The sequence below is a fragment of the Aedes aegypti genome, chromosome 3 (genome assembly GCF_002204515.2).
Source record: "Aedes aegypti strain LVP_AGWG chromosome 3, AaegL5.0 Primary Assembly, whole genome shotgun sequence".
Classification (NCBI taxonomy): domain Eukaryota; kingdom Metazoa; phylum Arthropoda; class Insecta; order Diptera; family Culicidae; genus Aedes; species Aedes aegypti.
Window position 1 is genome coordinate 195136570 of NC_035109.1, and position 27262 is coordinate 195163831.

Here is a 27262-nt window from a genome sequence, read left to right on the forward strand (position 1 = left end):
GCTCTTGATGGAATAGCCTGAATAAAACTTGATGGAATAGCCTGGACAACAGATTCGAGTTTTATCGAAATTGTTCTATCATTCAATTTTCTTAATAAATCGGTAATTTGAAGAAAGATTATTTTTAGTATTTTAATTGTATCGTTATAGGTTGTGTAAGATAATTTAAGTATGGGGAACGATAATGAAGTTAAGCTGAAATATCAATAAAGTTGAATAACTTGTACAATAATCGCTTAGATTTTCTGAACATTCCAAATATTACAAGTGTAATCTTTTCTACATCTGGCACCTGATTGATAAATGGATTTGAATTTGGACAATAATGACGAATATCAATTTCAAATCAAATATATCTTATCTTGACCATTTTCATTGAAATCTGTTTCCTAACAACGAATAATTAAAAAACAATCCTCTAACATAACTAAATTTCTTTTAAACATATTAGAAATCTATTGTACCCCAACTCGTTACTGGTTAGCTTCATCAATCCAATCAAAGATTTTTCCTTTTTTTTTTCTATATTTTCAGTTGTAAACTAATTGTTCATGGTAACAACAGCAAAAGTAATACAATTTAGCCAACAACTTAAATAGGAAAGTTCATTTAAAAACTGTTTTCCAAATTACTTTTGAGCCCTACTGCAAATCAAACATTTATTCGTTAGATTATCCTTACGTTTCAGTCAGTAATTAATAGCAAAATTTGTAATTGAACTTTTGAATTCCAATTTTTTGTTTTTAACCCAATTACTAAGGAAAACAAATAAAAAAATGTAAGGGGGGGGGCGGTTGTTGAAATGCTACGTATTTTCCAAGGGGGGGTACCAGCATTTGTTACGAAATGCTACTAGGGGGGAGGGGGGTGTAAAAAATCAGTGAAAAAAATGCTACGTCATTATGGACGGCCCTTGGTATAATTTTTGCAATACATCATTCTATGAGAATCAATCCACTTGTATAACATGCATGAAGAGCTATTTACATACCAAAGTAGAGGCCAAATACCAACTTCGCACTATTTTTTATCTTTTCTGCGACCAGGAATAGGATGCTACAAAATTTGGACAAAAATAAAAAAAAAATTTCTTCTTGTCTCGAATACAGTACGTAAAGGAGAATGATATACAATTTGTGCTAATAATTATTCATTTAAATTTGGAATATTGTGCGATTCTTGATTTTGACGTAAGAACATGTGATTTTGAGCGCAACATTCTTATACGATACGTGGTTCACTGGGTAGCGCCACCTGGTGAGAAAAATCGAATCTCTTGACTCAAAATTTAATAGCCCTTGTACTACTAAACAACTTTGCCGAAGAAGCCTGACTATTGAGATATCCGCAAAAAAAAAAAAATCATGCTCACTAGCACCACGTGTGACAAAACCTCAAATCTCTTGGCAAATTTCTAAACTCTTGGCTCAAATTTAATGATAGCCTTTGTGCTACTGAACAACTTTGTTGAAGGCGCCATCTATCTAAAAGGTCAAGACTACTGAGCTATCCGCAGAACAAAAATCAATGCCCACTAGTGCCACCTGTGAGAAAATATCGAATCTCTTAGCTCAAATAATGTTAGCCTTTGTACTACTGTACAACTTTGCCGAAGACGCCATCTTTCTAAGAGGTCAGGCCACTGAGCTTCCGCAAACAAAAATTCGAAAGTTCACCTAGTGCCACCTGGGTGAGAAAATATCGAAATCTCTTAACTCAAACATGATAGCCCTAGATCTACTGAAAACTTTGGCCGAAGAAGCCATCTCCCTAAGTGGTCAGGGCCACTGAGCTATTCGCAAAACGAAAATTCAATGCCCACTAATGCCACCTGGTAAGAAAATATTGATATCTCTAGGCTCAATAATGTTAGCCCTTGTACTACTGAACAACTTAGCCGAAGACGCAATCTTCCTAAGAGTCAGAATTACAAAATTCAATGTTCACAATAGCCGCCACCTTGATGAGAAAATATCGAATCTCTTGAACTCAATGAATGATAGCCCCTAGTGCTTACTGAACAACTTTGCCGAGACGCAATGCTTTCTAGAGAGGTCAGGCTATGGGCTATCCGCAAAACAAAAATTCAATGTTCACTAGCGCCACCTGGTGAGAAAAATATCGAATCTCTTGACTCAAATAATAATAGCCCTTGTACTACTGAGCAACTTTGCCGAAGACGCCATTATTCTAAGTGGTCAGGCCATTGAGCCATCTGCAAAACGAAAATCAATGCCCACTAGTGCCACCTGGTGAGAAAATATGGAATCTCTTGGCTCAAATGATGTTAGCCCTTGTACTACTGTACAACTTTGCCGAAGACGCCATCTTTCTAAGTGGTCAAAACCATTGAGCCATCTGCAAAACAAAAATTCAGTGCTCACTAGCGCCACCTGGTGAGAAAATATCGAATATCTGACTCAAATTATGTTAGCCCTTGTACTACTGAACAACTTTGCCGAAGAAACCATATTTATAAATGGCCAGGCCACTGAGCTATCCGCAAAACAAAATTCAATGTTTACTAGCGCCACCTGGTGAGAAAATATCGAATCTCTTGACTAAAATAATGATAGCCCTTGTGCTACTGAACAACTTAGCCGAAGACGCAATCTTTCTAAGAGGTCAAGCTACTGGGCTATCCGCAAAACAAAAATTCAATGTGCACTAGCGCCACCTGGTGAGAAAATATCAATTCTCTTGACTAAATAATGATAGCCCTTGTGCTACTGAACAACTTAGCCGAAGACGCAATCTTTCTAAGAGTCAGGCTACTGGGCTATCCGCAAAACAAAAATTCAATGTTCACTAGCGCCACCTGGTGAGAAAATATCGAATCTCTGACTCAAATAATGATAGCCCTTGTGCTACTGAACAACTTAGCCGAAGACGCCATCTTTCTAAGTGGTCAGGCTACTGGGCTATCCGCAAAACAAAAATTCAATGCCCACTAGTGGCACCTGGTGAGAAAATATTGAATCTCTAGGCTCAAATTATGTTAGCCCTTGTACTACTGAACAACTTTGCCGAAGACGCCATTTTTCTAAGTGTTTAGGCCATTGAGCTATCTGCAAAACGAAAATTCAATGCCCAACAGTGCCACCTGGTGAGAAAATATCGAATCTCTTGGCTCAAAGGATGTTAGCCCTTGTACTACTGTACAACTTTGCCGAAGACGCCATCTTTCTAAGTGGTCAGGCCACTGAGCTATCCGCAAAACAAAAATTCAATGCCCACTTGTGGCACCTGGTGAGAAAATATCGAATCTCTTGACTCAAATAATGTTAGCCCTCAAATAACTGAACAACTTTGCCGAAGAAACCATATTTATAAATGGCCAGGCCACTGAGCTATTCGCAAAACAAAAATTCAATGCCCACTAATGCCACCTGGTGAGAAAATATCGAATCTCTTGACTAAAATAATGATAGCCCTTGTGCTACTGAACAACTTTGCCGAAGACGCCATCTTTCTAAGTGTTCAGGCCACTGGCTATCCGCAAAACAAAAATTCAATGCCCACTAGTGGCACCTGGTGAGAAAATATTGAATCTCTAGGCTCAATTATGTTAGCCCTTGTATATCTGAACAACTTTGCCGAAGACGCCATTTTTCTAAGTGGTTCAGGCCATTGAGCCCATCTGCAAAACGAAAAATTCAATGCCAATAGTGCCACCTGGTGAGAAAATATCGAATCTTTTGGCTCAATATATGATATCCTTTGTGCTACTGAACAACTTTGCCGAAGACGCCATCTTTCTAGTGGTCAGCCACTGAGCTATTTCGCCAAAACAAAATTTCAATGCCCACTAAGCCACCTGGTGAGAAAATATCGAATCTCTTGACTAAAATAATGATAGCCCTTGTGCTACTGGAACAACTTAGCCGAAGACGCAATCTTTCTAAGAGGTCCCAAGAAACAATTTTGGCCTTAAGAAAAGTTTCTCAGAGGCTGTTTTATTAAACTATTAGTCGCTTTATTATTGACTTAGTGAAAATAAAACTTTTATTCAAGCTTATTCGCCCCAGAAATGGAGAATCTATTCAAACAATTACCATTTTATTAACGTAATATAGTACAGTTTATCGATGAATTACCACGGCTGTTCAACACGTAGTAGCATCTTAAATAGCTACTACAATGTTTATTCAATATTTAAACCACCAGATATCCATAGAGCATAAAGAGATGCTTGTTTAACATCTATTCAACAGGATTGCATCGACGTGTTATATTTCTTAATGGTCGAAGAAAAGTTGGTGATGCAATTATCACTAATGATCATGAGTACCACAAATATAGAAGTCTTTGGTTCAAACATTCGCTCAACGGAAAAACATGGCTGAACACAGTTTGTTTTAGTGCTTTGTTCGACTTAAATGGGTATCATATTTATTTATAGAATTGGTTGTATAAAACGTAGCAAAAGAGGTTTCTTAGATGTTCTTCAATATTTATTTTATAACGAAAATATAAAGAAAATGTATCTATTTGTACACTTTATTACATATTGAAATCTGTGTAATCTATAATTTGATGCATAATTATTGAATTTCGATTGTTTAACCATGTTTTGTGATGCCGGGACTGCGAACTCAGGACCTTCCGATTTACAGGGCGCATGCTTTTCGACTACTCCAAACAAGGTTATAAACATCTGCAGTTTCAAAGCCAGTATTTAAAGATACAATAAGATAATCGAACAAGTTATCGTACATATGTTGTTTAAACATCGTCTAAGTCTTTTGCTTGCCTTCGGTTGTATGTAAACCATTATTGAACATTGTTTTGTGAAAAGGTCTCAAAAGCAAGACTAATCAAAGTTATCAGCTTTATTACAGTTTCACAATAGACGAATAATCTCGTTATTGAAAACATGTGGTTGGAAATTAATACTGTACAAAGGCTATTATTTTGAATAACGGTGGCAATAGTAATAAAGACTTCTACAACTTTCCTTCCACAATTTAGTTATTACTCGATATACAACCCTGCTAGAAACACGCTAAACAAGCATTTCTGAATGTTCGATGGATAACTGGTGGTTTAAAGTTGAATAAACATTGTAAAGTCTTCTTATAATGTTTACTACTGTTGAACGGGCCGAGGGTAAGATCGTTGAATAATCATGCACTATAAAACGTTAATAAAAATGGTTGTATTGAATAAATTCTCCATTTTTGGGCGATAAACGCTAGAATAATAATTTCTTTTTAATTAAGATAATTATTAAACAGCTTGAGAAACCTTTATCAAAGGCAAAAACTGTTGGTTTTTGTTTTTAAATTGTTGTTTAAGAGCTTCAGATTTTGCGCAATGACTTGTAGTTGGTTTAAAACGTTGAGTTCAAAGAATTTTCAAGCAAACATGTTTAAATTCACTGTAGTTCTGTACCATTGCTGAAAATAAATTGATGAAAACAAGTGTTGTTAAAGCTTGTTAACTTTATGTCACGTATGGAACAACAGAATCTAAATCCGTAGAAACAGCTCGTCTACTACTATTAAAGAAGAAACTATTAGACAACCAAACTAAGATATCAACCAACGTTGTATCAACATTGGTTCAACGAGCTTTTAAAATAACATAACAGTGAGGAACAAGAGCGCTGTTTAGAATTTATGCAACATTTGATCGTCACTTTATACAGCATACAATTTTGTTCAACAGCCACAGCCGTTGTTAAGCACTAGTTCAGCAGATATGTTTATTAACCGCCCAAAATTGTTTCTTGGGTCAGGCTACTGGGCTATCCGCAAAACAAAAATTCAATGTTCACTAGCGCCACCTGTTGAGAAAATTATCGAATCTCTTGACTCAAATAATGATAGCCCTTGTGCTACTGAACAACTTTGCCGAAGACGCCATCTTTCTAAGTGGTCAGGCCACTGAGCTATCCGCAAAACAAAAATTCAATGCCCACTAGTGGCACCTGGTGAGAAAATATCGAATCTCTTGACTCAAATAATGTTAGCCCTTGTACTACTGAACAAACTTTGCCGAAGAAACCATATTTATAAATGGCCAGGCCACTTGAGCTATCCGCAAAACAAAAATTCAATGTTCACAAGCGCCACCTGGTGAGAAAATATCGAATCTCTTGGCTCAAATAATGATATCCTTTGTGCTACTGAACAACTTTGCCGAAGATGCCATCTTTCTAAGTGGTCAGGCCACTGAGCTATTCGCAAAACAAAAATTCAATGTCCACTAGTGGCACCTGGTGAGAAAATATCGAATCTCTCCCAAGGAACAATTGGTAGCTTTTAAGAAACTTACGTGTTTAATACAAGCTGCATAGCAGCAACCATCGCTGAACAAATTTTTAGTTGAATCATTAATTGAATAACATTAATTTCTGCTTATAAAAAAGCTGTTATTCCACTTGCAGTTTGTGTTTTGAATAAGAGCTGAATAAACCTCCGAAAATGCAAATATAGTAGCTTTTGTTTTACAACACATAAGAAGTTTAATAATTGACTGATTAAAAGCTTCTATAGGTTGTATCCATCATTTTAGTAGAATATTGAACATTTGATTAACAAAAAAATCGTACAAAAAGTTTCAGTGTCTAATACTTAAAATGTTGACCAGCATGATTAGTTAAACTTATAAACAATGTGAATAACAGTATATGAGTATGCTCTTATTCAAGCAAAACATATTATGTCTTTTTATGTTATTTTCAAATGTTTCAAATGTTTTTCAAATCAAATCCAAGACGATTATGCGATGGATGGATTAACGTAATGGACGTAATGGCGACGTAATGGATCAACGAGGGTAAAGTTCGAATCACATTGGATTAAAAATATCAAAATTTAAATTTTCCAAATCTAGTGATCATCATCTGACGTTATTGATATCGGAAAAAGTTACTAATCATAACATTTTTAATGATAATCGAAGTATAAATAATAATTTATCAATAGTTACATGAAAGTGGTTACCCAACTTACAGTCCAGTGTTACAAATAAACATATACATAGTTAATTATTGTTGAATAATGGTGACAGCTGAAAAAATGCCCTACAAAGAGCTGAGAAGATGGTATTTAGATCCATATTTAAGTCAATTTTCAACATTTTTCATTGGAATGAATAATAGTAGAATCAACACTTATTAAACTTCTCCAAAGAATCTCTGCCGACTTGTCAAGATTGTTTTACTAATGAGTTGAACAAGTCATTTTTCCTTCTATTAAAGAGCCAATATTCCACCAAACAAATATAATTGTGTAAACAGATGTACAGGAGACGAACTAACGTTTTGGTTGCTTCGCACTTCAGCTGTTTCCATGTTTAACATGAACATGATTAAAAGCTGAATAGGTATTTTATAAAATCCTAATACAACATAGATATATCATCCGAGCAGGTCATCCAAAGAAGTCCAAAATAACGATTACTAAACACATTGTTCAGCAACAAAGAAGCCTTACAAAAGAGGCCACACTATAGCCAAATTTTTGAAAAATGGACAAAATATCTAAAAATTGCGTTGTATTCCTAATGTATTGCAATGTTCAACTTACTAATATTATTATTATATATCTTTATTTGAGTGGCTTTTCACCCTTGGCGAATTCGTCACTAACTTACTAATATATAAAAACATGTTGGATACAATAGTAACTGATGCTTTCTCAATACAATATTCAATTATGTTTATTTTGAATCAGTCTTCTGACATAGGATTATTGATTGAAATATATTTTATATTTGTATAATGTTTAATAGATGGAAAAAGTACGGCAAATAATTAAAATATTAACCTAGTAGAAATATTATACATTTAATAAATGAATTTTAGTATAGTTAGATGAACAATTCAATTAAAGTTTTAACAAGTTAAAACTTATTATGAAATTCGATTAATCATTTCATACTGTTTTTACTTTGTGAATAAACTTTATTTTTGACCAGCATTGAAATAAATTTTCTCACTGTGCGCTATAAATATCCGACTGAGTTTAGCTCGCATCTGTACTGAACAGCAGCAGAAGTAACGCGCTTATTCAGTTGTTGATCAGCATAGCACGTGTTGATTAGTTATTGTTGAATAGAAGCTCAGGCATGACCAATAATCAGCTACAAGAGGTTTATATTGGGCACTGGAAGGCTGATATATGAATTCAAGGATGGCGCAGATGGCAAGGTATACCGCTGACGATGGGAAGGTCTCGAGTTTGAATCCAGTATTCAGGTAATTATTGAAAGTGTGGTTATTAATTCATGGTAAAGGTATACACTGCATTTGATGTATACAGTGTTAGCTATTTTTAGTCATTTATTTGTTTTCAGTCAATTTTGTGGCAGTTGAATAAAAGCTGAGATGAATGCTTATAAAGCGATTTTGAAGTTGTAGAATAAAGTCAATATACAACGACACGCTTTATAACTTCTCCAAATTTGTGTGAACAACGCCTGAACAAAGGCTTCACTTGGAAATAATTAAAATGTTGTTAAACATGATGCTGAATTAAACTGCAATAATGTAGTTTGTTAAACTAGCGTTGTTAAATCATCAATCCTTATTAAGCTAAGTGAAACCTGAATAAACATCATTACAATATATGATTACAGTCACTAAATGCTAAGAAACTTAATAATTTCTCCAGATTTGCTTGAACAATGTGTGCGTAGCAGCTGCAAAGTAATATAATAAAGCAACTATTCAGTATGTAGTTGTGAAAAATTGCTTAATAAATGATTATAAAATAGGCAAATGTTTCTTGGGCTTGACTCAAATAATGATATCCTTTGTGCTACTGAACAACTTTGCCGAAGATGCCATCTTTCTAAGTGGTCAGGCCACTGAGCTATTCGCAAAACAAAAATTCAATGCCCACTAATGCCACCTGGTAAAGAAAATATTGAATTTCTTGGCTCAAATAATGTTAGCCCTTGTACTACTGAACAACTTAGCCGAAGACGCAATCTTTCTAAGAGGTCAGGCTACTGGGCTATCCGCAAAACAAAAATTCAATGCTCACTAGCGCCACCCGGTGAGAAAATATCGAATCTCTTAGCTGAAATAATGTTGGACCTTGTACTACTGAACAACTTTGCCGAAGAAACCATCTTTCCAAGTGGTCAGGCCATTGAGCTATTCGCAAAACAAAATTCAATGCCCACTAGTGCCACCTGGTGGGAAAATATTGAATTTCTTGGCTCAAATGATGTTAGCCCTTGTACTACTGTATCCGCAAAACAGAAATTCAATGCTCACTAGCGCCACCCGGTGAGAAAATATCGAATCTCTTAGCTGAAATAATGTTAGACCTTGTACTACTGAACAACTTTGCCGAAGAAACCATCTTTCCAAGTGGTCAGGCCACTGAGCTATTCGCAAAACAAAAATTCAATGCCCACTAGTGCCACCTGGTGAGAAAATATAGAATCTCTTGGCTCAAATGATGTTAGAGTTGTACTACTGAACAACTTTGCCAAAGACGCAATCTTTCTTAGAGGTCATGCTACTGGGCTATCCGCAAAACAAAAATTCAGTGCTCACTAGCGCCACCTGGTGAGAATATATCAAATCTCTTGGCTCAAATAATGTTAGCTTTTGTACTACTGAACAACTTTGCCGAAGAAACCATCTTTCCAAGTGGTCAGGCCATTGAGCCATCTGCAAAACAAAAATGCAGTACTCACTAGCGCCACCTGGTGAGAAAATATCGAATCTTTTGACTCAAATAATGATTGCCCTTGTACTACTGTACAACTTTGTTGAAGACGCCATCTTTCTAAGAAGTCAAGCCACTGAGCTATTCGCAAAACAAAAACATCAATGCCCACCAGTGCCACCTGGTGAAAAAATATCGAATCTCTTGACTCAGATAATGATAGCCCTTGTACTACTGAACAACTTTGATGAAGACACCATCTTTCTAAGAAGTCAGGCCACTGAGCTATTCGCAAAACAAAAATTCAATGCCCACTAGTGCCACCTGGTGAGAAAATATCGAATCTCTTGGCTCAAATAATGATAGCCCTTGTGCTACTGAACAACTTTGACGAAAGACGCAATCTTTCTAAGAGGTCAGGCTACTGGGCTATCCGCAAAACAAAAATTGAATGTTCACTAGGGGCACTTGGTGAGAAAATATTGAATTTCTTGGCTCAAATAATGATATCCCTTGTGCTACTGAACAACTTTGCCGAAGAATCCATATTTCTAAATGGTCAGGCCACTGAGCTATCCGCAAAACAAAAATTCAATGTTCACTAGCGCCACCTGATGAGAAAATATCGAATCTCTTGACTCAAGCAATGTTAGCCCTTGAACTACTGAACAACTTTGCCGAAGACGCCATCTTTCTAAGTGGTCAGGCCACTGTGCTATCCGTAAAACAAAAATTCAGTGCTCACTAGCGCCACCTGGTGAGGAAATATCGAATCTCTTTCCTCAAATAATGATAGCCCTTGTACTACTGAACAACTTTGCCGAAGAATCCATATTTCTAAATGGTCAGGCCACTGAGCTATCCGCAAAACAAAAATTCAATGTTCACTAGCGCCACCTGATGAGAAAATATCGAATCTCTTGACTCAAGCAATGTTAGCCCTTGAACTACTGAACAACTTTGCCGAAGACGCCATCTTTCTAAGTGGTCAGGCCATTGAGCTATCCGCAAAACAAAAATTCAGTGCTCACTAGCGCCACCTGGTTCATATAGGGCAAATAGGAAAAAGCGCCTCTGTTGGACTAGTTAGTTCTCAACTAAAAGATGATCCTCATCCCCTCAATGTAAATCGTACTGAGTGCTGAAACTTCGTTGAAGATAATACTGCGCTACACCTCAAATTGATGAAATCTCATAAGCCCTGGGAAGAATTTTTACATTAAAATATTGAGGGTTTGAAAATATAAATTTTGCAAATATGTAATTCTAAAATATTATTTAATTTTTCAATATTGAAACAGGCTCAGACGCCTAAGATCGAATATTGGAAAAATACGTTTCTATTTTCTTAGCCCTTGACCTCCTTATTCGACCCGAATTTTTTTAAATAATTTCTCTTGGTCAAAAAATAAATCTAGCGAACGAATTTCGGAATATGTTGTACTTGTTTCTCAGATCATTCTTTTCAAATATCTATCTTATAAATAATTAATTCCTTAAATCTTTCTTATAAATATTCGTCATTTAGGAATACAAATTTTTATAACAAATTTTTTTTTCCAAAAAAAACATCTGATGAAAGATATAGGGAATAATTTGTTGCTGTTTTCGCAGACCATATTTGAATAAATTGATAAATAAACGTGGTTCTCTGATATTTATCGATACGTAGCTGCATATTCCTCTTGGAATAACTGTGATTTTTTATGTTTACTCAACATCATACAAGCAAAGAAAACATTATTGTATTGAACAAAGTTTAAATCCAGCATCTAAATCAATGATTGATAATCCATTTGGCAAAACTTCAACATTGCTGATATTGCTGTTACTTTCTCGCGATACGCGACTGCTTCTTATCGAATTTTCATTCATAAAATGAACGATCATCAGATCCTAAAAAGCATTTCAAATGAAAATATATTATTTCCAGTCCCTTGTACTGCGACTAATCTACTAATAACAGCGCGCTGCATATTCAAAGATCATCTTATAGATGCGTAATGTTTCAAACATGATTCTATATTGCTACGAGTCGAGCCGCGTCGCGATTTGGTTGTGCGCCATCTGGTTTGGTGACGATCTGACGATAGCGTCCTGCATTCTACATGATTCGGCCCTGCCTATTTCAGGCGTGTGTGGCAGCGTTACTTCTCAAATGACGTTTCTCTATCCGCACGGCAGCTGGCTGGAAAAATATGTCGCTGCTAAGTGGGGTCACTCCAAATTTTTCAAAAATTTGGTGCAAAAATGCTGAAATTAGGGCCCCCGACTATGCTTATGACCTGCAGGGGAATATGAGGGTGCAGGATATACAAAAATATGGGTATATTTTTGGTTTCTGAGCTTTGAATAAGAGGGTGAAAAAATCATTCATTTCAATACACTGATCCGTACACGCACGCGTTACGCGTCCAATTTTTTGAACCAGTTTGTGGAAAATTGGGGAAAACCCTTGGGAAATACGTTCATATTTTCAATTTATCACCTGAATCCAGTTAGTTACCCTTTATTTAGTAATTGAAAATATTTTGTAAATTTATATCCAGCCCAGTCGTTCCATATTTAGGCACATTTCCACGGTACTGAAATATCAAATTTTCCGGGAAAATCGAGAACTGATTTTCCGGAAAATACCTCAGTGACAATGTTTGAGATCATTTAAACCTTTTTGAGTAAAAAAAAGTATATGTCACCGCTTTAAATTTCCTGAAAATTACGTAAATACCTAATTGGTGGAAAAAATTTCCCGACTTTGCTTGTTTCGCCGAAGTAAGCTGGAAAAACGAGGGAAAATTCTGGAAAAGTTTTTTCCACGATTTGAAGGAAACATGATCCCTCGTAGCGTGAAAGGTTTTATATGACCCAATTCGGCCAGGTTTAAGCAGCCCAATGGTCTAAAGTCAGCATAACGCCTTCGCTCCCATACAAATTTCAAATCGCTCAAACCCATTAGACGATCGCCTTAAAGCATTGTATAATGAAACATTCGAACGTTATTCATCCAGAAAACTTCGTGATAGGAGTTTTCTGGATGAATATGAATATCACTAATAATGCTATGAAGAAAAATTAAATTGTAAAAATTTCAGTGAATATGTCATACTCCTACCAACAGAACCATTCAATTGCTATAAATTGATTATCTATATCAATATGACTAACTTTCCCTATGCATCAAAATTCGTTCAAATGCTCATTACCAATGGAAAAAGAAATGTTTAGCTTGCTAAGTCATGTCACAAGATTGAATTGAAAGTTCAAATCTACAAGAAGATGAAGACGATACTTCAAATATCACAATCGCTTGTGAAAACATTAAGGTGATTATAAAACGAAGCCAAACTTTGAATTTTGAAGTGCACAAGACTGGAGAATCTGACAACAGTTCGCGTTCAAAATAAAAAAAATGCTTGCTAGCTGGTGGTGCCAAATGGGATAAATTTTCAACGCGGAGCGCTGCTTGGTTCTCAAATATTGTGCTCTTGAAAATTTGAGGTGTGGCTTCGTTCTATTCTTCTTTCTGGCGTTACGTCCCCACTGGGACAGAGCCTGCTTCTCAGCTTAGTGTTCTTATGAGCACTTCCACAGTTATTAACTGAGAGCTTACTATGCCAATGACCATTTTTGCATGCGTATATCGTGTGGCAGGTACGATGATACTCTATGCCCTGGGAAGTCGAGAAAATTTCCAACCCGAAAAGATCCTCGACCGGTGGGATTCGAACCCACGACCCTCAGCTTGGTCTTGCTGAATAGCTGCGCGTTTACCGCTACGGCTATCTGGGCTTCGTTCTATAATCACCTTAAACTAAAGGACTGTTCACGTTAGATTTTTTGTCGGTTTCTCGAACCCATCTTCTCCATTGCTAGTGAAAGATTTTATGCTTAAAAATTGAAAACATGTTGTAAACATAATCTTTTATGTAAACAACGGACGATTCCTGAAATTGTTGAAATATTTATTCGCATAGTAATTAAAGGAAACAAATCTTGGAATCCGTGCGAGATGCCTTACTTAATACCAGCGAATGTAAGAGTATACATTTGAATTCTAATCATAAGAATCACATCCTAGATTCGGCAGACAGTTTCTAATTCTCTACCACGCCAATAAATGATAGGTATCTTCTTATAAACCGTAGGAGTCTCTTATGCATTCTGTTACAAAGTTTAAAAACACGTGACGAACGGGTCGAGTTTTCGAAACATTGCCAGTTTGCTGGCACGCACCGTCTACAGGGGGTTGTCAAAATAACTGGGACAGGCAAAAATTGGGCCAACTTTGGAATGCTGTAACTTTGACAAAAATTGACCGATTTCAATTCTTTAAGAAGTAATGGACGGATCAACTAATCTAGTTTTGAGGAGCATCCACGGAGATGAACTATGACCACCGGATACCGGTTATAATCCGGATTTCCGGTAGCATGTCTTATGCAGTAAAATTATGACGTGTTTTTAGTAAAGGTCTCGGCTAAAAATCAAATAAATTCCCGGAGGAATCTGTCATTGGGGACATCACAGCCTCCCTCATGGTAATCCGGTGGTCCCAAAAATGGCCACTGTAGTCAAATATCCACTTAAGGTCTACAGTAGCCCTATTTAGCACGAGACATACAACAATGAACCGTCGCACAGTGGCCGCATCCCATACAAATGCTGGCCAAAAGTACAATTCTCACTCAAAACGTTTAAAAATGCTAAATATTTGACAAAACATGATTTTTAGAGGTAATTTGATAGAAATAGTCTCTGAAACAGAAAATCGATATTTCCGGTACATTTGACAGAATTTGTTTAAAATAGCACATTTTTGTAATTCAATCAATGAAATCCGTATCCACATCAAAATCAAATGAAACGTCATTCTTTTGATGCTAATTTGAAGTTAAATATCGTGGGCAAGCTCAAGATGGTTTTGAATCTATTTGGGAGCTTATAAAGGTAAAAAATGCGATATTTATATCAAGTATGATGGTCTAATGGGCTGATTCGTAGTGTAACTAAAAATAATTTTTCTTATCTTGGCGTTAAAAAGCGCAAGTGAAGCCATAGTACATCGAAAACTATGGAATATTTGCTACACATTGAGGGGTAATTGATCATTTTAGAGCGTTTCCCAGATATCTTGCACTACCTTTGAAAAAATGACTTATTTTTTAAGGAGCTCTATGTTACACACTTCTTGACATTCTCAAATGGTAAACATGTCAAATATGGTTTAAAATATCTTCAAAACAAAGCTTAAGGTATATTCTTTCGAATGAGACCGGTTGAGAAAGGTTTGGTCATGATTTAGTACAGAAACTGCAATTTCTATAGAACAACCTTCACGAAATTTGAAGAATTCAAAAGGGTCAATTTCAGCTGACATCTCTCCAGGTCACATGCTGTGAAAAATCGAAATGTACACCGATCGATCTGAAACTTTGGGGAATTGTTATTCAATACTGAAGAAATCAAGAAAATATATTCAAGAAGGAATTTGCAAACTTTATTTTTTTGACTTTTGGCCAGCTTTGGGCCACTGTGCGTCGCACGATATGTATAAAAGTTCAATTTCAATTGTCCCTAATTACAGGTTCCCTCTGGAACATCCGGTGGTCCCGGAAGTAGTCACTGTAGTCAACTATCCATTTTGAGTCTACAGTTGCCCTATTTACGACAAGACATGAAGAATGAGCCGTCGCTTTGGTGTCAAAATCGAAATGTCACCTATGCAAGGTTCCCCCGGGGCACTTTGCGGCGCCTTGAGTGGCCAAATCTGTACAAGACTCATTTTCAACTTATAATAGGGTATTTTAAGATAAGCTAGGGAGAAAACAATATTGCGCGACATATTTTGAGTGAATAAATTGTTTGATCCCAATTCGGATCCACTACCGGCACCGATTCCGAGGAAATGGCCATATCTTGGTTGTTTCTTGACCGATCTTAATACTTGACGCACCAATCGCTTCAGAATTTGATCTTCTATCTTCATGTGTAGTAAAATTTTGATTTTTTAGCCGAGACCTTTGCTAAAAACACGTCATAATTTTACTGCATAAGACATGCTACCGGAAATCCAGATTATCACCGGTATCCGGTGGTCATAGTTCATCTCCGTGGATGCACCTCAAAACTAGATTAGTTGACCCGTCCATTACTTCTTAAAGAATTGAAATCGGTCAATTTTTGTCAAAGTTACAGCATTTCAAAGTTGGCCCAATTTTTGCCTGTCCCAGTTATTTTGACAACCCCCTGTAGGGTACACGTACCAATAGTGGAGGTACTAAGCACGAAGGAACATCATTTAACCGTCTAAATTCAAAAAGCGCAATTAATGTACATGTTTATATTGAAACGGGAAGTAACGATTATTGACATAATGAGAAAAATGATTTTATCGCAGTAACCCACGGCATGTCAGTGAAAAATAATACCTCCACTATTGGTACACTGTTCCTTTAGTTGCGGTATATTTTTAATTTGTGTTCCTATAGTTGCGGTATCCGTGGTTTTCTTATGGGATCCTCCATTATAGGAACACTTTACCGCAACTATTGGTACAAGCAAGTAAAAGTTTTGCAATTTTAGTGAGATTTTATCAGTTTTAAAGCAATTTGAACGCTCTTTTCAACTATTCCGTGTATCAACAAGCCAATACGTCGATTGGCAATGTCGGTTCTGTGGCTAATGTAATAAAATTAGTGAAAACGGCACTACCGCAACTATAGGAACACCCACAACTAAGGAAACACTTACCCTATATGGTCGCAAATATTCCTAAGAGCGCCCGAGCGACCGACGCATTGCAATGCATTGATGCAGGTACCGATAGTATTGCGGCGCTTATATTAAATCCACATCCAGCGGCGGCGGTAACGCGCAGAAGATATGCGCGCAATTCAAACGCAACGTCAAAATTCAAGTAGGCTTGGATTTTTTTCGTCCTTCAAGGACACAAATGTTTCAAATTTTCTAAATCTGAAACATTTGGTGATTTTCATTATCACTGCGACGGTATATTGATATTTTCAGATAATCGCATTACGTGGATTTATCTTGCAGAGCACAATATCTTCACACAATCGAATAGTGATCCGATCGAGCGATGCAAAATGACGCGAAGGATCGGATCACGAAACGATAATGAACAGCCTGCTGGCACTGGAGAATGGATCACCAGTTAACACAAGTAGACTGCAATGAACATACGTGCCAATCGAACGATGCTGACTCTCGCGCAATGTTCATTTCAACGTTCTCTTTGCCATGTCGCCTTTCGCCTGAGAGGGTGAACTCGGTTGCCCTCTCCAAGCGTAACAATCGATTCGGCAATAATTTCGGATTGAGTGTGAATTGAGGCGAGAGAAAACATCCTTGCCGTGATTATAGACGATGATCTTAAACTCTTGATCCGTCTTAAAAACGTGAGGAGAAGACAATTTCAACGCACTCGCGATCCTGCTATGAAAATTATATGGCAGGATTTGCAGAAAGAAATCAAAAAGCGGTTTGCTCAATTAAGAAACAAAAATATTGAAAATAAAATTTCTCAATTGGACCCTGGCTCTAAGCCCTTTTGGAAATTATCTAAAATCTTGAAAAAACCTCAGAAGCCTATACCGGCATTGAAAGAGGAAAACAAATTATTACTAACTAAATGCGAAAAAGCTCAAAAACTTGCTATGCAGTTTGAAAGTGCGCACAATTTTAATTTAGGACTTACTAGTCCAATTGAAAATGAAGTTACTCAGGAGTTCGAAAATATTCTCAATCAAGAGAACGTTTTCGAAAATGCCTGGGAGACTGATTTGGAAGAAGTGAGAACTATTATTAAAAAATTCAAAAATATGAAAGCTCCTGGCGATGATGGAATTTTCTACATCCTCATCAAGAAACTTCCAGAAAGTAGCTTATCATTTCTAGTTGATATATTTAACAAATGTTTTCAATTAGCATATTTTCCTGACAAATGGAAAAATGCTAAGGTTGTTCCAATTTTAAAACCAGACAAAAATCCTGCAGAAGCTTCTAGCTATCGTCCAATCAGTTTGCTTTCCTCCATCAGTAAACTTTTTGAAAAGGTTATTTTGAACAGAATGATGGCCCACATCAACGAAAATTCAATTTTTGCCAATGAACAGTTCGGATTCCGCCATGGACATTCGACCACTCATCAACTTTTACGTGTAACAAATTTGATCCGTTCCAACAAATCTGAAGGCTATTCTACTGGTCTTGCTCTTCTAGACATAGAAAAAGCATTCGACAGTGTTTGGCATGAAGGTTTGATTGTAAAATTAAAAAACTTTAATTTTCCAACATACATTTTTAGAATAATTCAAAGTTATCTGTCAAATCGTACACTTCAGGTTAATTATCAGAACTCCAGATCTGAAAGACTTCCTGTAAGAGCTGGTGTTCCTCAAAGCAGCATTTTGGGACCAATATTATACAATATTTTCACATCTGACTTACCTGAGTTACCTCAGGGATGTCAAAAATCTTTGTTTGCGGATGACACAGGCCTCTCCGCCAAAGGACGAAGCCTGCGTGTCATCTGTAGTCGATTGCAAAAAAGTTTGGATATTTTTTCTTCATACTTGCAAAAATGGAAGATTTCTCCTAATGCTTCCAAAACTCAACTAATAATATTCCCACATAAACCAAAAGCTCTTTATTTGAAACCTAGTAGACATGTTGTCACGATGAGAGGGATTCCAATAAATTGGTCAGATGAAGTTAAGTATCTAGGGCTCATGCTTGATAAGAATTTAACTTTCAAAAATCACATTGAGGGCATTCAAGCCAAATGTAATAAATATGTAAAATGTCTTTATCCCCTTATTAATAGAAAATCAAAACTTTGTCTTAAGAACAAGCTTTTGATATTCAAACAAATTTTCAGGCCAGCCATGTTGTATGCTGTACCAATATGGACTAGCTGTTGTAATACCAGGAAGAAAGCTCTGCAGAGAATTCAAAATAAAATTTTGAAAATGATTCTGAGGCTTCCTCCCTGGTATAGTACCAATGAGTTACATAGAATATCCAATGTTGAAACATTGGAACAAATGTCAAATAAAATAATAAATAATTTCAGGCAAAAATCTTTACAATCTTCTATTGCCACGATTAATGCGTTATATGTTTAGGTTAAGTTAGGTTAAGTATATTTAAAGCGTTTTTTTTTTCTCTTATAAGCAGGTGAAATCAACTCACCTGTAAAAAATCTGAACTGCTACGGCAAATGAAATGTTATATGTTGTTAACAAAATGTTAAAAAAAGCTTAAATTTGTTTTACCAAATTAGGATGATAGTGTTGTCTAATAACACAGAACACCTAGATATAAGAAATGAATGTAATGTTTAGGATGATACTAATAAAGAAATTACAAAAAAAAAAAACCGTACCTCAAGTTTTCAGGAGCACGGGTCTGGATAGCCGGACAGTCGATCGGGCAGAGGACTTGATCGAATGGTCACTCGCTGATGGTGGCCAACCGATCAGATTTTCAGTTTGACCCGCTGTCTGGTACTCTAGATTTGGGCTCGAGAGTTTTGGCTTTGTTTTATCTTTATGCGTAATATGCAATTGACACATAAAGCACCCAAGTAAAATTTCTCCTTTTTACCAAAGTAATTTTGACAGCTGATTCAGTACGAGTGAAATGTCACTTTTACTTGCAGAATAATTGAGCGGCACATTTTTCCGTACAGCTCCATTTGATTTGCACAGCAGACGTTACCGACGTTATGCAATCAGCTCTACTTCTCAGCAGCGTACAGCTCAAGTAATGTCGGTAGCGTAATCATTCCTTGACCGTTTCTTTTCCTATCCATTACAGTATTACACAGTACTTATGATCAGCGTACCAGCCATTAACAAAAAAAAAAGTTTTTTTTGCGTCCGCGTCGCTGGAGTTCATTTTTTCGTTTTAGTTTACGCGCGTTTTGAGTGCAATCAAGTTGAGGTTTTCGCGTCGCCGGAGTGATAATTTGTTGTTGTGAAATGAATATGCTGATTGAAGTAGCTACATCTGCTCAATCAAAGATGGATGATCAATTTGGTGAGCTCGTTTCATGCTTTTATTTTAAATGTGCGATATTAGAGTGGTTCAAAAAATCGTTTTTGCTCCACACCGCTAATTCAATTTAAGGTCAAATTACTGAGGCGTCCGATTTGAAAACTGTCTTCGGCAAAGTTGTAGCTGATGAATGTATCTCATAGTATCAACGTAGCTCTAATCCCCAAGAGCACGTGGGCAAACACTATGACCGATTGAATGAATTGGTTGCTTTTCCCATAGTAATTCCCATATAAACTTTGAAGGGCTTGTGCAATCTCAATTTTCATCCAAATAAGCTCAAATTTTGGGAGGACACTCAGAATTTGATCTAGAATCGAATGAGCGGTGTGGAGCAAAAACGATTTTTTGAACCACTCTAGTGCGATATACAGTCGACTCTCCACATCTCGATGTTCTGTATCTCGATATATCTCCCTATGTCGATGATATCGTAGGTACATTCATTCTGCATACGATCTCTCCACATATTGATATCCTCTTTATCTCGATATCTCCGAATCTCGATGTGTTCCTGATAATTTTTCGTTCCCAATTTTCTCACTATATGTCGATATGACCAATATCAAAGGTTATTAGACCCATTTTTGGGGTTGAAAACAAATTAGTAACGAGCAATGACGTCTGATTGTTTGTTATTTTCTTGGTAACTGAGTGTTTTTCAATCTAGTATTCATTAAACAATTGTTCTTTGTCTCGATCTCTCCTTATCTCTATGGTCCCTTCGATATCGAGATGTGGAGAGGCGACTGTATTATGAAACCTATTTTTATCATGACAACGGTAGGAATATTACTTGAATGAATTGATTTAAAAAAAATATCGACGTACACTTTTGTATATTAACATTAAAAAAACCCCATACCTTTCCTTTTGCCTTATTTTTATCATTATAAAAAATAACTTTTAAATGGTTCGACGCTAAAAGTGTCGACTTACCCTATGTTCACGTTGTCTTTAGAGTACTGATAGGTGATTTTTTAAACAGAGGTTGCATGAATCGTATCACTTACCAAGGTGAATCCTGATCCCTCCCCACGAACAAAACTCCTTCCCATGACAACCATGGAGATGCAGAGGTGATCTCGGTCTCTAGTAACAATGGATACCAACATTCCTTCCCTTCCCCGATGACCGTAAGGATGCGGGCGGCGTTGTTATTGACTTTTTAATGTTTGGAGTTCTCGAAAGCGTATATTGAAGATGGAAAGCTACTCCCAAGCTACATCTCTTGGTTCCTTGTGCAACTTCGATTATTCTGGTCAATCACGGAGTAGCAACTACGAATTGTACGGTCATCAATGTTTATTCTTTGACAGATACGCATATTTCGGCCTCAACTGTAAGGCCGTCTTCAGTGTCGTGTACTATACTCGACTTAGTATACTAGTATACGACGCTGAAGACGGCCTCACAGTTGAGGTCGAAATATGCGTATCTGTCAAAGGTATAGTACTAAATTCGGTTTTTCATTTAATTATAGGTATCCCACTAAACATCTGGAAGATTTATTATCATCATGGAACTGGCTTATTTACTCTCCCTCTTAAGATGGGACATACCTACTGCCAAGTTTGCGCTCTATTCGCAACGACAGTCGGTCAGCAATATTGCTATATACCATCAGTGCACCGGATTCCGCTCATTTAACCCTTTCTTTCCCACAACTTTGTTCGACAATTTAACTATCAAAATGGCGTTTCTAAAAAAAGCGCTTGAACAAAAGTTGTTCCAAATAAGCTATATTATTAAAATCTACAATAAAAAAATGATTGTTTTTCAATAGTTAGTTGAATGTTTTTCAATAGTTTTACCCTTAGGTCACTTATTTTGATGTTTGATAAGACAAATGAGCATATAAATTTATTCCAATTATTATTGAGCTACTCGTACCAATTCGGTTTGGCCCGCGTTCGTTGAAAATCGGTGGATCACCTGTGCTACCATGGGAAAGAGAGGGTTAAGGGAAGTTATGTGTTCAAAAATATTCATTATAAACGTTCGCACCATTGATCCCTTCCAACACACTTCCTGCAACGCTACGATTCCGAATCCACCAATAGTGAGGCAAGTATAAAAGCTACCGAATGTGCTAAAAAGATCGGGTTGATTGAAGAAATAAGGTTCAAACACAAAAAGTTATCCGAAGTGGAAGAGCAGCTATATCCACTCCATTTGCAACCGCTACAACAAATGGAGTTTCATACCGTAGCTGAATGTGTAACGCGTAGGTGTACTAAGGAGAAGGAAGAGTGTTGGCAAGCATCGTTTGGTAGTGTATATCGTAATTTTGTCTGTGTCGTAATCGTCCAAGTTTTGATACGTGGTGTACGAAGCTTCATGTGCCCAATCCAATGGTTGCATGTTTGTACTGCTTGCCGAAGATTCACAAAGATCCCATTTCAATGCGCCCTATTTCGTCTAACGTTCGAACCCCAACGGAAAGAATGGCAGCATGGCTCGTGAACGAAATGCAGAAATACCCAGTAAGGCATGGGAAAAGCGTGAAAAATTCAGTCGATTTAATGGAGAAGTTAGAAGGGTTCAAGAAGAGGCGAGATTCTGGTTTCGTTTGATATTTCAGCGCTATTTCCAAGCGTACCTGTCACCGAAGCCCTGCAAAGCATTTGGAACACAGTCGAGCTCTACCGAACCACATCGACGCGTATTTTTCAATTGCTCAGGTGAGGTGTGCATGAATCAGATCTATTTCACATTTAGAGGAAAGATTTATAGGCAAATTTTTGGGTTGAGCATGCACAGCAAACTTTCGCCTTTGCTAGCAGACGTCTTCATGAGTGACTTCGAGGTGTCGATGCCCAGCAGGAAAAATTCTGAACAAACATTTGAAACGGGCCCTTTTTTGAGCCTTTTTTCAGAAACGTTGTTGTTGAGCCCTTTTTAGCTCGCCCACGCAAACTAACACCACTATCAGAAAGATTGGTGTTAACTCTTCCTAATAGTGGTATTGGTGAGCGCGAACGTGTTGAATTGGGCTCAACAGCGTCTTGCAAAGCCAATGTTTATTAATGTCAATGTGCCCTTTTGAAATGTTTGTCCAGAATTGTTTTCGAGAGTCTGGTGACGCTATGTAGACGACATTTTTGCCCCTTTGGAATAGCGATATTTGGAGCAAACACTGACCATGTTAAATTCCAAACACACCACAATAAATTTCACGATAGAACAGAAGTCAAAGGAAACCTACCTTTTCTTGACCTAAATCAAAATCAGCAGAAAGGAAGATAGCACATTAAAATTTGGCATTTATCGCAAACCCAATTCCACCGATCGCTATATTACCTCCGACTCCAACCACTTCGGTGCGCAAAAGCAAACCGCATTTCGCTCCATGACACATCGTCTACAACATACCTATGGAAAAAGACGATTTCAAAAAAGAACACCAAATTCAAGTGACCGCAGAAATAAACGGGTTTTACGATCATTTGTGAACAAAATTCTACAGAAACACAAACGCAAAAGGCACAGACGAAACATAACAACACTACGAACAAATGAGAAAAAAGTAAAAAAAATCAGTCTGCCTTTCTTCCCGAAAATATTGTATATCCACTTGAAAGTTGGATTATCCCGGCTATTTATGAGACTGTTCGAAACAGTCTTCGGGAATCGAGGGGAATCTCAATGTATTCCATCCAGATCCGTAATAAACTATTGCCACTTATTGAATTGTTTAATTGAACCTGAATTTTGAGCATTAGAAACATTTATAACAAGATGAATTTTGTTTAGTGAAAGATACTTTTATAAATATTCCATCCAACCACCCCTCATTTTTCGAGCCGTGCAGTCGGCAGCTGAGTGTCAACAACAGCTGTTTTGGAAATCTGATCCGACGCCTACTCTGCTGTCCTTGTTGCTCTACTTGAAAGAGTAGCGGTGCACGTTTGCGCGCGAAAAATTTCTCGCTCATTGTTGCTGCCAAATCTGACAGCGACTGTTTCACCGACCGTTTCAGACGACGACTGTTTCAAACGGTCGTGAACAGTTAGGAACTTAACGATCAATAACCAACCCTATTTGAAGCACACTCAATCGTCAAGGCCTACAAATGATACACAAGAGCGACAAGACGCTATGTGAGCTACTGTGGGACAGCTACTTAAGGACAAGGTTCCACCGGACGAGCAATCTGGAATATACCGGATTCCTTGTAAGGATTGCCCAGCTCTCTACATAGGCCTAACTCGCCGAAAAGTGAAAGTTAAACTGAAGGAACATAAACATGCAGTATCGGCCAATAAAATCAATGAACCAAGTGTAGCAGCCCATGCTATAACTTCTAATCATGCAATAGATTGGAACAAAGGACCACTGATGAATGAAGACGATCCTCCCATCTCGTCGTGTCTGTTCAATTTGATCCATACGATGTTCCAGTAGCACTTCTCTTCGGACGCGTACGAACAACGTACGAGAAGCAATCAGTCGGACATTGCCCCGTAGATGGGCTACATCGCGCCCGAAACAAGTCGTCAGAAAAGTAATTTTTAAGCTTTCTTGACGTTAGTAAGAACTATAAGTGTTATGTCTTGTCTCGCGTCGCGTTTCGTGAATGTCGTGTTGTTCTTACGTTAGCACAAATCACATAAATTGATAGTATAAATGCACAGGTTGATAATTAAGCCACGCTACGCCTGTAGTACTTTAAGGTGGGTTTATCATATTTGCAAAACATCTTAGATGTCTGTGTAAAAATGTACCATTTTGTTTAAAATTCCTTGTATCATTCTCGAACGTCTACTACTGGAGCACTAGCGCAACTACTGGAACACGTGTACCAATAGTGGCTCAAGCGATTTTATGTTAAAAAATAGTTATTTATGCAACAAGGTGCAAAATGATGATTTTTTCAGCACGAGTCGTACATTTATCCAACGAGGCTCGCCGAGTTGGATAAATACGACGAGTGCTGAAAAAATCGAGTTTTGCAACAAGTTGCATACAACATTTTTTGCAATAACGAAAAATGCCGGTAAAGTTGGATTTTTGGGGATATTTCAAGAAAATCCACATGACCATCCATGCTTTGTAGCAACTCAGTATTTCTCAATCAGGTAGGCTGTGGAATGACTGTCACAAATTTTCACACTTTTATTGCTGATTCTATTTTCAAAGACAAACCAGGTAAGGACGCCCTGCTTAGGATCTTCAACCATATTGTATATGCTGAATTGCCAAGATTACAAAAACCGCCCCATGACGCTCCCGTCCTTTTTTATAGTGAACCTTTAAGGACATTATAAAAGGAAGCCATATAAAATACTACATGAGTGTTTGTTAAATTACCACTTTTTTCAAACAGTGATAATGTTTGTGAGGGAGAAGGCATATCATATATACAATCGTAAAACCAAACTGTCGCTACTAAACATGCAACCAATACTACAAAACAACACGATAGCAAATGGTCGCCGTCATGATTGTTTACATTTCGTAGGAGTAAAATTGGAAGCGAGAATATTCAAGAACTTCCTCGTGATTTTAAACTTTAAACAGTGAGTTTAACTGTAGTTACAGAAAATTGATAGAAGAACGATTCAAGTGAATATATTTTTGTCAGTGAATGTTTTGTGATAGAGTGTGAATGTGCCGTGTAAAAATATGTTACGCTAGTTGTGCGAAGAAGAATAAAAACAGAAGTTGGAAGAAACATATTTTAGCTGGATGATGAAAATGCACGAGTTTAGTGTTTCTAATGAAATCTAGCAAAAAAAAGCTTCAGCAGATACAATATATATGCACGAGCCAACTGAAATGATTGTACGCCACAACCAGGTAGGTAATGAGGATTTGATTCGCATAATATCTTTGCATTCGATCGCCCTAGCCAGTTGCGTGGCAAAGGGGGAGAAAGTGGGAAGAGGTGCGGTAGGTGCCATATCAGGCGCCATATTTGGCTTCGCTTTATAATGTCCTTAAATCCTCTACTTCCGCAAAACTCAGAATCCCCACGGTCAACCTGCTTCTGATTCTAGGATCTGAATCCGATTTAATTCGGTTCGTCAAATGGATAAAGAATCAACTTATGTTCTGATTCTACATCCATTTGACGAACCGAATTGAATCTGATTCGGATACTGAAATCAGAAACTGGTTTGAGAAAATAACAGCATTTCAAAAAATCACCTATGGAGGTGCTCCGACGCCGATTCGGTAACTTCCAAAACAGTACTGAAAAGTGCTACTTTTCGATACTGTTATTAGTGCTGAAAAGTAACACTTTTCAGCACTGTTTGTATCGGTAGGAAAAGTAGGCTGTTATGTAGGTCATTTCGTTGATAAAAAGTGAGCTGATATGCAATCGAATTGCAAAAATAGTTTTATGACTCTTTTTATATTTTTCCCATATAGTAGAGGTTGAAATCTTTCTGTTGACGCCAAAAGATCTCTGTTAAGGCTTTTCGTTATTTTGTTATGATTTTCCATAGCTTAGGTAGTCCACTAATGGCACCGGTACCCTACATATCCTTTTTTACCCATTCTTACCCCCAACGACGGTATTAGTTGAATAAACTTCAACAATTTATGGCGTTATTTGAATAAAAATAAATCATTCAAATATGTAGTTTCGATATTCAGGGGTTCTCATCTTGCCCCGTCCTACCCTATAGAATATAATATCTAACTTTGTCATTAGATTGAGAAAATAGTGAGTTTATGTTGCAAATATTGTGACTTTTAATTACCTGATCGAAAATAGTGACCACTAAAAATTAACTCGCTACCAGCCCTGCCATTTTGCCCCTTTTTACGCTACGTCTGACAACCCTTGCTAAATCCACTCCAAAGTGCCTATTTTTTGCCAACCACGCTGTCCCAGAACAGGATTACCCCACTGTGCATTTGATCACAAAAATAGGTACTGTACTCACTGGCATCCCAAATGAAAACTGGAAGGGCAGCGATCGCAACAGATCAGGTCTCCTCCCTCGCCGCAAGCGTCACAAGTATCGTTATTGTGTCCACGGCCAGGCTTCTTGTAGTACGAATGGGTTGTCTTTTTGCAAATCGGCTTCGGTTCTCCGGAATCTGGCGGCTTGATGAGCGCTTGGATCAACTACGGTAAAAATGGAAACGTTTTAAACCGAACAAATGAAAGCAATTCAAAGTACACTTACCGGCATCAGACCGACCGGAGCATCCGGATCGTATTGTGCACGATTTTTCGACATGTTTTATTACTTAAACAGCAGAAATTTTCTGATAAAATCAACGCGGGTCTGCTCTCAAAAGAGTTGCATCTTTTTTCAACTTTACCAACAAACAGAAGCTTTGCGTCAAATGACGTATTCCACTCGCAAGCTCAGACAAGGGGCTTCGCGATGGAACTTGAAGAAATTGAGAAACACAAACCTGGACAAACATTTCAAAAGGGCACATCGACATTGGTAAACATTGGCTTTACAAGCCACTGTTGAGCCCAATTCAACTCGATCATGCTCACCAATACCACTATCAGGAAGAGCTAACACTAATCTTTCTGATAGTGGTGTTAGTTTGCGTGGGCGGGCTAAAAAGGGCTC

The 27262-nt window shown here is 37.4% G+C and overlaps 1 protein-coding gene across 1 annotated transcript in view; it reads right to left on the minus strand.

Annotated features, from left to right (window-relative positions):
- LOC5578302 (PHD finger protein 12) overlaps window positions 1-27025 on the minus strand; it is a 50826-nt gene extending 23801 nt beyond the window's left edge. The window contains 2 exon segments of the mRNA XM_021849453.1: window positions 26612-26796; window positions 26858-27025. Of these exon segments, the coding sequence (XP_021705145.1) occupies window positions 26612-26796; window positions 26858-26911 (239 nt within the window). The 5' untranslated portion in view covers window positions 26912-27025.
- Between the last annotated feature and the right edge of the window lie 237 nt (window positions 27026-27262).